General features: G+C 42.9%; 1 protein-coding gene across 1 annotated transcript; it reads left to right on the top strand.

The window, feature by feature from the left end:
• Positions 1-6,403: 6,403 nt before the first annotated feature.
• LOC117130586 lies at positions 6,404-9,873 on the top strand. The gene is made up of 2 exons (XM_033283353.1): positions 6,404-8,202; positions 9,455-9,873. The coding sequence occupies exon 1, from the start codon at positions 7,429-7,431 to the stop codon at positions 8,185-8,187; it is 759 nt and encodes a 252-aa protein (XP_033139244.1). The 5' UTR covers positions 6,404-7,428; the 3' UTR covers positions 8,188-8,202; positions 9,455-9,873.
• Positions 9,874-13,826: the final 3,953 nt, after the last annotated feature.

Genomic DNA, 13,826 nt, shown 5'->3' on the forward strand with positions numbered 1-13,826 from the left:
GTACTATCTTCTCATTGTTTATGCATTCTTGTATGTCTTTAAATACCCTGTCATGTGTAACAAATCAAGTAAGGAAACTTATTCTCCTTCTATTCTCTTTGTCACACTCTCACGGAAACTCTCTCCATCTCTTACTCTTCTCTCTTAATCTCTCCTTAATCTTCTAAAACTCTCATGGTATCAGAGCAGCTGTGCTCTTGAGACCTAAATCTCTTTTTCTTCCGCGAACTCTCTGTGTTTTATTTCTATTTTTGGCAAAGTTCATCCTGTTCTTGAGGTGTTCTTCAATCTCATTTCCAGAATTTGCCAAAAATAGCAAAGTTCATCCAAAACTTTCGTTCCTCTTTCTCTCTTGATGGATACCTCCGAGAACCCAAAGATGGTGATGATACCAGTTACTCTCAAGGGTCCTAACTACCTGACATGGGCAAGACTTGCCAAAACAGCTCTCGGAGGCAGAGGCCTTTGGGAGATTGTTGAAGAAGGCCGCCCCACCAAGAAGACTGTTCTAGGAGAGGATGGCAAAGAAGTGGTGGTTGCGGATGCTGGGGATAAGAAGAAAGGTCAGGAGGACCTCATGGTGTTGTCTATCATCCAGAATAGCCTCGCCCCTTCTCTCCAAGAGGCTTATGCATTCTGTGAAACTTCCAAGGAGCTGTGGGATACTCTCAAGAAGGTGTATGCCAACAAATCCAACATCAGCAAGGTGTATGAAGTAAAAGGAGCAATCAACTCTCTAAGTCAAGAGGACACAGACTTTGATGCTCATTTTGGGAAGTTCCGGTCTCTATGGGCTGAACTAGAGATGCTCAGACCCGCAACAATTGATCCGGATGTTCTACATGAAAGAAGGGAGCAAGATAAGGTCTTTGCCTTGCTGCTCACTCTCAACCCAGGGTATGATGACCTTATTAGGCACATACTGAGGAACAAGGAGCTTCCATCTCTAGATGAAGTGTGTGCTGAGATTCAGAAGGAGCACGGCTCAGTGGGTCTCTTTAAGAGAAAGGGGGAGCTAGTGATGGCCAATCAAGCTGAAGGAGCCGAGAGCAAACCTGCCGGAGTAGCCAACAAAGGGTACTACAAGCCGGAGGAAAAGAAAGTGTGGGTGTGTGATCATTGCAAGAGGAAGGGTCACGGCAAGGACAAGTGCTGGATACTTCACCCACACCTCAAACCGGCTAAGTTCAAGACTGATGGTCGAGCAAACTACTCAGGTGATGTAGGAGAAGCTTCCACGGCCTACCGCACTCATGAGGGCAAGGGAAACCAGGATGAGTCCATCAAGAAATCTGACATTGAGGCACTCATCAAAGCTCTCAAGGAGTCTGGTAAAACTCTTGGTTCCTCTCTTAGTGCATCATATCAATTGCCTAGGAGTTTATTCACGGCATTTCAAGTTGCTCATGAATCTGATAGAGTTAAACCCTTAGTCATAGACTCAGGAGCCTCTCATCACATGATTAGTGATTTAAACTTGATTAAAAATATCACTCCTGCAGTAGGAAATGTTATGATAGCTGATGGTAACAAGGTTCCAATTAAAGGCATAGGGGAACTTAAATTATTTGAGAAAGAATCCAAAGCCTTCTACATGCCTAGTTTCACTTCTAATCTATTATCTGTGAAAAGGGTGACCAATGACTTGAATTGCAATGTTATATTTACGCCTGATGATGTCTACTTTCAGGATATTGACTCATGTAGGTTGCTTGGCAAAGGTGTGAGCAAGGGAAACCTGTACTTGCTAGAAGACACTAAGCTTGCATCCGATCTATCTGTTGCTTTCAATTCAAGTTTTAATTTCCCTAAAGATGTAATGTGGCATGCTAGATTAGGACATCCTCATTCTCGTGCCTTGAACATCATGTTGCCTAGTATTTCATTCCAACAAGATTGTGAAGCTTGTATCTTAGGAAAACATTGCAAAACTGTATTTCCCAAGTCTAGTACAATCTATGAACACTGCTTTGATTTAATTCACTCGGATGTATGGACAGCTCCATGTCTTTCTAGAGAACATCACAAGTATTTTGTGACCTTTATTGATGAGAAATCCAAGTACACATGGATCACTCTCTTACAATCAAAGGATAGGGTCTTAGATGCATTTATAAACTTTGAAACATATGTCTCTAACCATTATAATGCCAAAGTTAAGATTTTGAGATCAGATAATGGAGGAGAGTACACCAGCAATGCATTCAAAGCCCATCTAGCCAAACGAGGTGTGATCCATCAAACCAGCTGTCCATACACTCCCCAACAAAATGGTGTGGCCGAGAGGAAGAACAGGCATCTCATGGAGGTCACTAGGAGCATGATGTTCCATACTAGTGTCCCAAAGAGTTTTTGGGGTGATGCGGTCCTAACTGCATGCTACCTGATCAACCGCATTCCTACCAGAGTTCTAAAAGACTCCTCTCCATTTGAGGTATTGAACAAAGCTAAACCATCTATTGATCATATGCGTGTGTTTGGGTGCCTGTGTTTTGTTTTGAAACCAGGAGAACTGAGGAACAAACTGGAGGCTAAGAGCACAAGAGCTATGTTCATTGGGTATTCACCAAACCAGAAGGGCTATAAGTGCTATGAACCAGAGACTAGGAGAGTCTTGGTATCTAGAGATGTGAAGTTTGTAGAAACCAGAGGGTACTACAACAACAAGGATTGGAATGAGCTGGAGAACTTGTCTCAATCCGCATCAGATAGAGCAGCCAATCTCAGACAAGTCATGAGGAGACTTGGGGTCAGCTTACCTATGGAAGAGCCGGGACAAGCAGGATCAGATAATGTGGGAGGATCAAGCCGGTCTGAAGAGCAAACCGAGACAACTACAGATGAAGTTGAGATCCAAGAAGCTGCTCCCCTTGATCCTGAGGGGGGAAATCAGGGTGAACCACCTGTATCTGAGGAAGTTCATGATCAAGAAGAGCACCATGACCAAGAGGAGGAAGTAGAGGATCAGAATCAGAACTTGGAAGGTGGAGAAGGCACTCAGAATGAAAATGATCAGCCAGTACTTAGGAGAAGTACTAGGATCAAGAAGCCGGCTTCAAACTGGAACAACACCAGAGTCTACTTCAATGCAGAGGCAGTAGCTCACCCACCCAGTGGCGTGTGCTCCCTAGCTCACTATCCAGAAGAACATCAAGCCTTTGTGGGTTCATTGGATCAGGAATGGATACCAAGAACATATGCAGAAGCTATGGAAGATGATGAATGGAGGGAATCAGTGAATGATGAAATGGGAGCCATGGAGAGGAACAACACCTGGTATGAGACAGAGCTTCCAAAAGGAAAGAAAGCCGTGACCAGCAGACTCATACACACCATCAAGTATCTTGCAAATGGGAAGCCAGAAAGAAAGAAGACCAGATTGGTAGCAAGAGGATACACACAAGTTTATGGAGAAGACTATCTAGACACCTTTGCACCAGTGGCCAAGCTCCACACAATCCGGATTATCCTTTCATTGGCAGTAAATCAAGAGTGGGATCTTTGGCAAATGGATGTGAAGAATGCCTTCTTGCAAGGTGAACTAGAAGATGAGGTATATATGAGACCACCGCCGGGAATGGAAGAGATGGTGAAACCAGGGAATGTACTCAGACTCAGAAAAGCCATATATGGTTTGAAGCAATCACCAAGAGCTTGGTATCACAAGCTGAGCACTACACTGAATGGGAAAGGCTTTGTGAAGTCTCAAGCGGATCACACACTCTTCACTCTCACCAGCAAGCAAGGGATTGTTGTGATTCTAGTCTATGTGGATGATATCATCATCACTGGTTGTGACAAGGAGGGGATCAGTTCAACCAAGACCTTTCTTAAAGCCGCATTTGATATCAAAGACCTAGGAGAACTGAAGTACTTCCTCGGCATTGAGATGTGCAGATCAAAGGAAGGATTGTTCATGTCCCAAAGAAAGTATACCCTGGACATCTTAAAGGAGGCAGGAGATCTTGGAGGAAGACAAGCCAAGACACCACTTGAAGAAGGTTACAAGGTATTGCGAGAGGGGGAGTATGAAGATACTCCATTTGAAGACGTCAAGCAGTATAGAAGGATGGTTGGGAAGCTGATCTATCTAACCATCACTCGGCCAGATGTGTGCTTTGCAGTTAATCAAGTAAGCCAGCACATGCAAACTCCCAAGGTTCATCACTGGAACATGGTGGAGAGGATCCTAAGATACTTGAGAGAGGCGCCAGGTCAGGGTGTATGGATGGCTTGCAACAAGAACACTGAGGTGATAGGATACTGTGATGCAGATTGGGCTGGGGACAGAGTAGACAGAAGGTCAACCACCGGCTATTGTACATTCATTGGAGGGAATCTGGTCACTTGGAAGAGCAAGAAGCAGAAGGTGGTGTCTTGCTCAAGTGCAGAAGCAGAGTACAGATCAATGAGGAAGCTAACCAGTGAGCTTATCTGGATAAAGGGGCTTCTAGGCGACTTGGGAATTGAGATCACCACTCCCATGACCATGCATTGTGACAATCAAGCTGCAATACACATTGCATCCAACTCAGTCTTCCATGAGAGGACAAAACACATAGAAGTGGACTGTCACAAGGTGAGACAAGCAGTAGAACAGCAAGTGATCCTCCCATGCTATACAAGAAGTGAGGATCAGCTGGCTGACATCTTCACCAAGGCAGCCAGCAGCAAAGTTTGTGAGTCCATTCTTCCAAGACTTGGACTCATAAACCTTCCATGTCAATGATCCCCTCACCATGGAGTATTCTACTCTTTTTCCTTTGCTTGGTTTTTATCCCAAGTGGTTTTTCCAAGTAAAGGTTTTAATGAGGGAATGCTTCATGGATTTCCAAGCTTGACACTCACTACTGTCAAGCTTGAGGGGGAGTGTTGACATGAAGAATAAAGCAAGAAGATAGGAACTTGGAGAACAAGGCTGTCCGTACAACCTAAGAGTGACTTGCAAGGAAAGGAAGCAAGTCATGAGTTAACCAACTCGGTCAAGTGATTAAAAGATCTCCTAGTGAGTGGGAATGTCGACATGTATCCGTTGAAGAGAAGTGAGTGGAGGAGTCACGGGTGTGTCTAAGAGAAGAGAGAGGGAGCTGACCGTTGGGAGCTGTCACTATCCCTCTTGCTGAACGAGCCATCCGCGGATCTGCCTCCTCTTTGTTTATTCTTTCCCTTGTACTATCTTCTCATTGTTTATGCATTCTTGTATGTCTTTAAATACCCTGTCATGTGTAACAAATCAAGTAAGGAAACTTATTCTCCTTCTATTCTCTTTGTCACACTCTCACGGAAACTCTCTCCATCTCTTACTCTTCTCTCTTAATCTCTCCTTAATCTTCTAAAACTCTCATGAAGAAGTTATCCCACTTTCTAATCAGGTGATTCCAGTTTCCCAGTTTGGGAATAGGACAGCTTCTCCGTCGTTCCAATCAAACCAGGATGAATCACTTTGTAAGAAGCTTGATTTGGATACATAAAGTGTTGGAGAATCACCAGGAAGTTGAATAAATCTCATAGGAGTTGGGATGAAGAAGTTATCCCACTTTCAAATCAGGTGATTCCAGTTTCCCAGTTTGGGAATATGACAGCTTCTTCGTCGTTCCAATCAAACCAGGATGAGTCACTTTGTAAGAAGCTTGATTTTGATGCATAAAATGGTGGGGAAACACCAGGATGTTGAATAAATCTCATAGGAGTTGGGATGAAGAAGTTATCCCACTTTCAAATCAGGTGATTCCAGTTTCCCAGTTTGGGAATAGGACAGCTTCTTCGTCGTTCCAATCAAACCAGGATGAATAACTTTGTAAGAAGCTTGATTTTGATACATAAAATGGTGGAGAAACACCAGGAAATTGAATAAATCTCATAGGAGTTGGGATGAAGAAGTTATCTAATCAGGTGATTCCAGTTTCCCAGTTTGGGAATATGACAGCTTCTCCGTCGTTCCAATCAAACCAGGATGAATCACTTTGTAAGATACTTTATTTGGATACATAAAGTGTTGGAGAATCACCAGGAAGTTGAATAAATCTCATAGGAGTTGGGATGAAGAAGTTATCCCACTTTTAAATCAGGTGTTTCCAGTTTTCCAGTTTGGGAATAGGACAGCTTCTTCGTCGTTCCAATCAAACCATGATGAATCACTTTGTAAGAAGCTTGATTTTGATACATAAAATGGTGGAGAAACACCAGGATGTTGAAAAAATCTCATAGGAGTTGGGATGAAGAAGTTATCCCACTTTCTAATCAGGTGATTCCAGTTTCCCAGTTTGGGAATAGGATGTTGAACAGAAGAGAAGATAGAGCTTGTACAACAATAGGGCAAGCTCTAGAAGATGTCTAGAAGAGTTCAATCAAGCTTCAGAAGTGTTCTGAAGTAGTTATCTTGTGAAGTTAAGTCTAAGGAAAGACTTAGACTGATCATGTGAAGGCTTTGGAGGAGTTAGAGAGAAGATGGAAGTGTGGTGCAAAGATAGGGCGTTCAGTACGGCCTTGTACGGTCTAGGGTGAATCATGAAGGTGTTTGGGATCAGTCAAGAAGGAGATAAGGCAATGTGCATAGTTAGGGATTGTGGTACGGACAGGAGGTCCGTACCATCAACCGTACGGCCACTCCACACGCCCAAGTCACCCGGTTCAGCTTAAATCAAAGATGAGCAATGTGAGGGCGGTTTACTTTGATCCAATCCTATCTTAAGTGACCGTTGAAGGCTTATGGAGGGAAGGAATATACCTGAGCATCTTGTGGTCCAAGAGACAGGCTGGAAAGGGAAAAGAAGCTTTACCTTTACAGCCAAGACCCATCTCCTCCCTTCATTCAAAAGAAGCAATCTGAGCCTTCCATTTGAATCAGCCACGCCAGCTAGCACCAGAAACATCAAGACCAGTCTTCTCTCATCCTTACCATCCATTCTATCTTTTAATTACAGCCTTAGGATCTAGGTTTGTGATATAAGTTGTGTAAAGGCATATATAAGCCTCTTATGATCACTTTGTAAACTTTTAAGCTGAGAGAGTCTCTCTTCTTCATAAACTTGTTCTTGGTTCTTATTCTCTTGTTACTAAGTCTCTCTCTAATCTCCCATACACGTTCTCAGTCTCTCCCATACTCTCTTTGATTCTCTTAAACTCATTTCTATTCTTCATACTTCATCACACAACAATCTCTCATCTGTTCTTACATCACTCAAGTACTGGTACTCTGAAAACCTCATATGGTATCAGAGCCAGGTTCCTCAGACTCCTGGTGAAGACTTCCGCTACATCCACAAGCTCCCAAGCTCACGCCCTTGAAGATTCAGCTCACCTTGTCCAAAGTTTCTACCTTGAAGAGTTCTTTGACAGTCTTGTTCATCCGACTTCAACATAGAGTCCAAAAGAACCATTGTCATTGCTGTTACTCTCAATGGTCCCAACTACCTTCTCTGGTCACGCATGGTGAAGACAGCTCTAGGATGGAGAGGCTTATGGAGCCATTGCCTCACGGATGCTCCAAAGCTCTCCAAGACTGCCGGTTCAAATGAAAGCTCAGCAGATGGTGAATCCGGTTCCAAATCTGTATCTGAGGAGAAGTGGGAACAAGAAGACCTCAAGGTCTTATCCATTCTCCATAGCTCACTGTCTCCATCCATCCTTGAAGCATACTCATACTGTGAGAGTGCTAAAGACCTTTGGAGTACACTGAACAAGATATATGGGAACATCTCCAACATCAGCCGAGTATTTGAGATCAAGAAGTCCATCAACATCCTATCCCTTTTGGATGAGGAGTTCACTGCGCATCTAGGCAAGTTCAGAGCCCTTTGGTCTGAGCTAGAGATGCTTAGACCCCAATCTGTTGATCCGGAGGTGTTGATTGAAAGAAGGGAGCAAGACAAGGTGTTTGGCCTATTACTCACCCTCAGCCCTGCCTACAGCGCCTTGATTCAACATATCTTGAGGTCTGAGAAGCTCCCAACACTTGAAGAAGTGTGTTCCCAAGTCCAAAAGGAGGAGGGAACAATCGGGCTGTTTGGAACAAAGGAAACACTCTCCTTTGCTTCTCAAGCTGAAAGAAGCTCTCAGCCCAACAAGGCGCCTTACAAGAAGGGGGATAGGAGAGGCCTGAAGTGTGAGCATTGCAAGAGGGATGGGCACACCAAGGAGAGGTGTTGGATACTGAATCCAAGCCTCAAACCTGCCGAGTTCAAGTGAACCGTGCCCATGGAGGTTCAAGAGATCAGCTCGGATCTCTTGTTTGTAAGCAAACCTCCTAACCCTTAATAAGAGCTTGTGTCTTTATTTATTGTGCTGTGAGTGGTGTCTAGAGTCCCAGAATCTCATGTCTTGTTATTGCATTGTCTTGTGTGTTGCCATAGCTTGAATCATCATGAATGTGTTGTAGAATTGAGTAGAATGTCTCTACTGCTTGCAACATGTTTTGAAAAGCTGTTTTGCATACATAAGCATGTCTATGTTTACTGATGCTAATGCCTATGTTTAATCCATCAATGAAAGTCTAGCATCAATTAGAAAATGCCTAAGTAGCTTGCATAATCTGAAAATGCTTGTGCTTAGAGAGATTGCTTGCAAAGATAGAACTTGAAAATGACTTGTTTTAATCTGTTGCAATGCTTGTGAGATTGGGAATCAAACTTGATGATTAATCAAGGATTGATCCCAATACTCTTGTGTCTTATCCTTGCTGGAGTTTGAGTGGTGTTTCAGGTTCACAAGAAGTGTTCTTTACTCACCACCTATCCAAGACAAGAGGACGACCTGAACCATTGTGTGGAGCAATGGGAAGATACTTGTGTGTAGAAGCTGGTTTAAGAAGCGCAGGCCACGAGGTTGTTGAGCTCCTGGTTCAAGACATACAAGCGAAAGACCAACCATTGTGTGGAGCAATGGGAAGGTTCTTGTGTGTAGAAGCCGGTTTAAGAAGCGCAGGCCACAAGGTTGTTGAGCTCCTGGTTCAAGACACACAAGAAGAAGAAGGTCACCATCTAAGCCATGAGGAAGGCTGGTGATCTGAGGGTACTTGAAGCTGAAGGCAAAAGGGTGGATCAGTGATTTAAGCGCAGCTGTTAGGGTGATGTGCTCCTGGTCTTGAAGTTCATTGAGGCTCATTTCAAGCTTGGATCTCCCTCATTCTCGGTCTCAAGCTTGCGGTGGGGATTCAAATGACCAACCTGAAGAGCTAAAGTTCAAGACCTGTTTCCTCCCTATCATTACAATAGAATGATAGAATGAAGCCTGTTGCCAACATTCTGTGGGAAGTCCACAGCCTGCTCCAAAGAGGGTAGAGAGGATGTTGTGACAATGGAGAGATGACTTGTGGTTCTGTCCATGGTGGTTTAGTCACCATAGCCTACACATCAGATGAGTGTAGAGAGGACAGTCGACATGCAAAGAAAGAGCATCACCAGGAGGGTGATGCAATTTAAACCAAGACCATTGCAAGCTGATCATGCCCATGGAGGTTCAAGAGATCAGCTCGGATCTCTTGTTTGTAAGCAAACCTCCTAACCCTTAGAAATTGTCTAAGTTGCTTGCATCATTGATCTTGATTAATATGTCTCATGGATTGAACCTGTTGCATTCATATAGTTAATGCTTTAGGATTGTGCATTCATGTATTGATGCATTTAAAAATGAGCCTAAATTGTCAATGTATTGTTTAAAGCTTGCATTGTCATTTTAGAGATTGAAAACTGCTTGTTCTTGCCTTGATTGATTGGCTTGTTTCAAGGTTTATATTCTGCTGAAGCATTGGTGATCAAACAGGATAAATTATCTTGGTTTGATCCCAATGGGATGATCTGATCTTGCATTGAGTTGTGGTGGTGTTAGGTACACAAGGAAAGTGATACATGTAACTCGCCAACAGCCAAGAATGTAGTGACAAAGGTCTTGTGCCATTGCATATCATCACTAGGACATGTTAGTCCATAATCTACAGGAAGTGTAGTGTGATTGATTATGCAATGAGAGATGGCCATTGCATAATACCATTGGACATATCCAGTCCAAAGACTACAGGAAGTGTAGCATGGGTCATTATGCAATGAGAAGTGTGTCTTGTGAGACTCTCTATGGTGATTCAAACACCCTAGTTCCTGGTAAAGGAAGAGAGTAAACTCACAAGAAGAAAGCTATCATGAAAGATGATCGTTATTAGACCATGGAGATGCATAGGATCATCACAAGCTTAGCTCCTTCTATTCTCGGTTCTAAGCTTGAGGGGGAGTCTTAATGCATATGATCCATGGTCAGTAACAAGTCTTTTGCAAAAGCTTCTTCAAGGATCATCAACCGGACCAAGTCAGTGGCGTGTCTAGGCAAGAGGCTGTTCAGAGCAGCCTTGGAGAGTGAGGAAGAAAGCTCTCCATCAATGCGGCTTCAATGAGAGGTGATTGAGGAGAAGCTGATAAATCCATTCTGCCGTTCCAAGAAGTTGATGATGCCATGAAGATGGTGCATTGGCCGAGTTAGGAAACTCACAAAAACACAAGGGAAGTTCCCTTAGACTTTTAAAACTCTTTTCAATCTTTTTCATTCATCTTATTCATTGCTTGTGCTTGAAAAGATACTTAAGATGATTATGATTGAATTGTGAGATTGTGTGCATCAAGTGTGATGCAGGATATTCATTTTCTTGTTTTTGATAGGTACTGATGCACCTTTGGGATAATGTATCAGGTACCATTGCTTGAGCCTCACTAAAGATGTTCCTGGTCAGTTCCGAGCTTCTCTAAGATGGCTGAGAAGTCTGTTGAGAGGGGGAGATCCAAACCAGTTCTAGGAAGAGGGCAAGCCGTGTGTGAAGTGTTGATCAGCCTCACTAGTGTTTTGAAGATGATCTGGTCGTGTCCTAGCTTCTCTAAGATGGCTGTGAAGTCAGTTGAGAGGGGGAGACTTCAAACCGGTTCCATGAAGAGGTGAAGCTGAAGTGTGAAGTGTGAAGTGTGCGCAAAGCTGTGAAGAGTTGCTGCACCTGTTAGGCCGTGATCCAGAGCTTCTTGTGTCCAACCACACTGGTTCTAAGGCACAAGAGCTCACTGGCTAATCCCTAGGCTTTGAAGAGCTCTACTCTTTTTCCCTTGCAAGGTTTTGTCCCAATGGGTTTTCCTTGTAAGGTTTTTAATGAGGGAGACTCTTCAGAGTTCCAAGCTTGGCTTAGGATCTCCTAAAGTCAAGCTTGAGGGGGAGTGTTGAACAGAAGAGAAGATAGAGCTTGTACAACAATAGGGCAAGCTCTAGAAGATGTCTAGAAGAGTTCAATCAAGCTTCAGAAGTGTTCTGAAGTAGTTATCTTGTGAAGTTAAGTCTAGGAAAGACTTAGACTGATCATGTGAAGGCTTTCGAGGAGTTAGAGAGAAGATGGAAGTGTGGTGCAAAGATAGGGCGTTCAGTACGGCCTTGTACGGTCTAGGGTGAATCATGAAGGTGTTTGGGATCAGTCAAGAAGGAGATAAGGCAATGTGCATAGTTAGGGATTGTGGTACGGACAGGAGGTCCGTACCATCAACCGTACGGCCACTCCACACGCCCAAGTCACCCGGTTCAGCTTAAATCAAAGATGAGCAATGTGAGGGCGGTTTACTTTGATCCAATCCTATCTTAAGTGACCGTTGAAGGCTTATGGAGGGAAGGAATATACCTGAGCATCTTGTGGTCCAAGAGACAGGCTGGAAAGGGAAAAGAAGCTTTACCTTTACAGCCAAGACCCATCTCCTCCCTTCATTCAAAAGAAGCAATCTGAGCCTTCCATTTGAATCAGCCACGCCAGCTAGCACCAGAAACATCAAGACCAGTCTTCTCTCATCCTTACCATCCATTCTATCTTTTAATTACAGCCTTAGGATCTAGGTTTGTGATATAAGTTGTGTAAAGGCATATATAAGCCTCTTATGATCACTTTGTAAACTTTTAAGCTGAGAGAGTCTCTCTTCTTCATAAACTTGTTCTTGGTTCTTATTCTCTTGTTACTAAGTCTCTCTCTAATCTCCCATACACGTTCTCAGTCTCTCCCATACTCTCTTTGATTCTCTTAAACTCATTTCTATTCTTCATACTTCATCACACAACAATCTCTCATCTGTTCTTACATCACTCAAGTACTGGTACTCTGAAAACCTCATATAGGACAGCTTATCCGTCGTTCCAATCAAACCAGGATGAATCACTTTGTAAGAAGCTTGATTTGGATACATAAAGTGTTGGAGAATCACCAGGAAGTTGAATAAATCTCATAGGAGTTGGGATGAAGAAGTTATCCCACTTTCAAATCAGGTGATTCCAGTTTCCCAGTTTGGGAATAGGACAGCTTCTTCGTCGTTCCAATCAAACCAGGATGAATTACTTTGTAAAAAGCTTGATTTGGATACATAAAGTGTTGGAGAATTACCAGGAAGTTGAATAAATCTCATAGGAGTTGGGATGAAGAAGTTATCCCACTTTCAAATCAGGTGATTCCAGTTTCCCAGTTTGGGAATAGGACAGCTTCTTCGTCGTTCTGATCAAACCATGATGAGTCACTTTGTAAGAAGCTTGATTTTGATACATAAAATGGTGGGGAAACACCAGGATGTTGAATAAATCTTATAGGAGTTGGGATGAAGAAGTTATCCCACTTTCAAATCAGGTGATTCCAGTTTCCCAGTTTGGGAATAGGACAGCTTCTTCGTCGTTCCAATCAAACCAGGATGAATAACTTTGTAAGAAGCTTGATTTTGATACATAAAATGGTGGAGAAACACCAGGAAGTTGAATAAATCTCATAGGAGTTGGGATGAAGAAGTTATCCCACTTTCTAATCAGGTGATTCCAGTTTCCCAGTTTGGGAATAGGACAGCTTCTCCGTCGTGCCAATCAATCCAGGATGAATCACTTTGTAAGATACTTGATTTGGATACATAAAGTGTTGGAGAATCACCAGGAAGTTGAATAAATCTCATAGGAGTTGGGATGAAGAAGTTATCCCACTTTCAAATCAGGTGATTCCAGTTTCCCAGTTTGGGAATAGGACAGCTTCTTTGTCGTTCCAATCAAACAATGATGAATCACTTTGTAAGAAGCTTTATTTTGATACATAAAATGGTGGAGAAACACCAGGATGTTGAAAAAATCTCATAGGAGTTTGGATGAAGAAGTTATCCCACTTTCTAATCAGGTGATTCCAGTTTCTCAGTTTGGGAATAGGACAGCTTCTCCGTCGTTCCAATCAAACCAGGATGAATCACTTTGTAAGAAGCTTGATTTGGATACATAAAGTGTTGGAGAATCACCAGGAAGTTGAATAAATCTCATAGGAGTTGGGATGAAGAAGTTATCCCACTTTCAAATCAGGTGATTCCAGTTTCCCAGTTTGGGAATAGGACAGCTTCTTCGTCGTTCCAATCAAACCAGGATGAGTCACTTTGTAAGAAGCTTGATTTTGATACATAAAATGGTGGGGAAACACCAGGATGTTGAATAAATCTCATAGGAGTTGGGATGAAGAAGTTATCCCACTTTCAAATCAGGTGATTCCAGTTTCCCAGTTTGGGAATAGGACAGCTTCTTCGTCGTTCCAATCAAACCAGGATGAATAACTTTGTAAGAAGCTTGATTTTGATACATAAAATGGTGGAGAAACACCAGGAAGTTGAATAAATCTCATAGGAGTTGGGATGAAGAAGTTATCCCACTTTCTAATCAGGTGATTCCAGTTTCCCAGTTTGGGAATAGGACAGCTTCTCCGTCGTTCCAATCAAACCAGGATGAATCACTTTGTAAGATACTTGATTTGGATACATAAAGTGTTGGAGAATCACCAGGAAGTTGAATAAATCTCATAGGAGTTGGGATGA

Source organism: Brassica rapa, unplaced genomic scaffold, assembly GCF_000309985.2.
Source record: "Brassica rapa cultivar Chiifu-401-42 unplaced genomic scaffold, CAAS_Brap_v3.01 Scaffold0572, whole genome shotgun sequence".
NCBI classification, from domain to species: Eukaryota; Viridiplantae; Streptophyta; class Magnoliopsida; order Brassicales; family Brassicaceae; genus Brassica; species Brassica rapa.

What these genes read in the sequence shown, in the direction of transcription:
- LOC117130586 (XM_033283353.1), top strand. Translation starts at nt 7,429, where the DNA reads ATGGTGAAGACAGCTCTAGGATGGAGAGGCTTATGGAGCCATTGCCTC.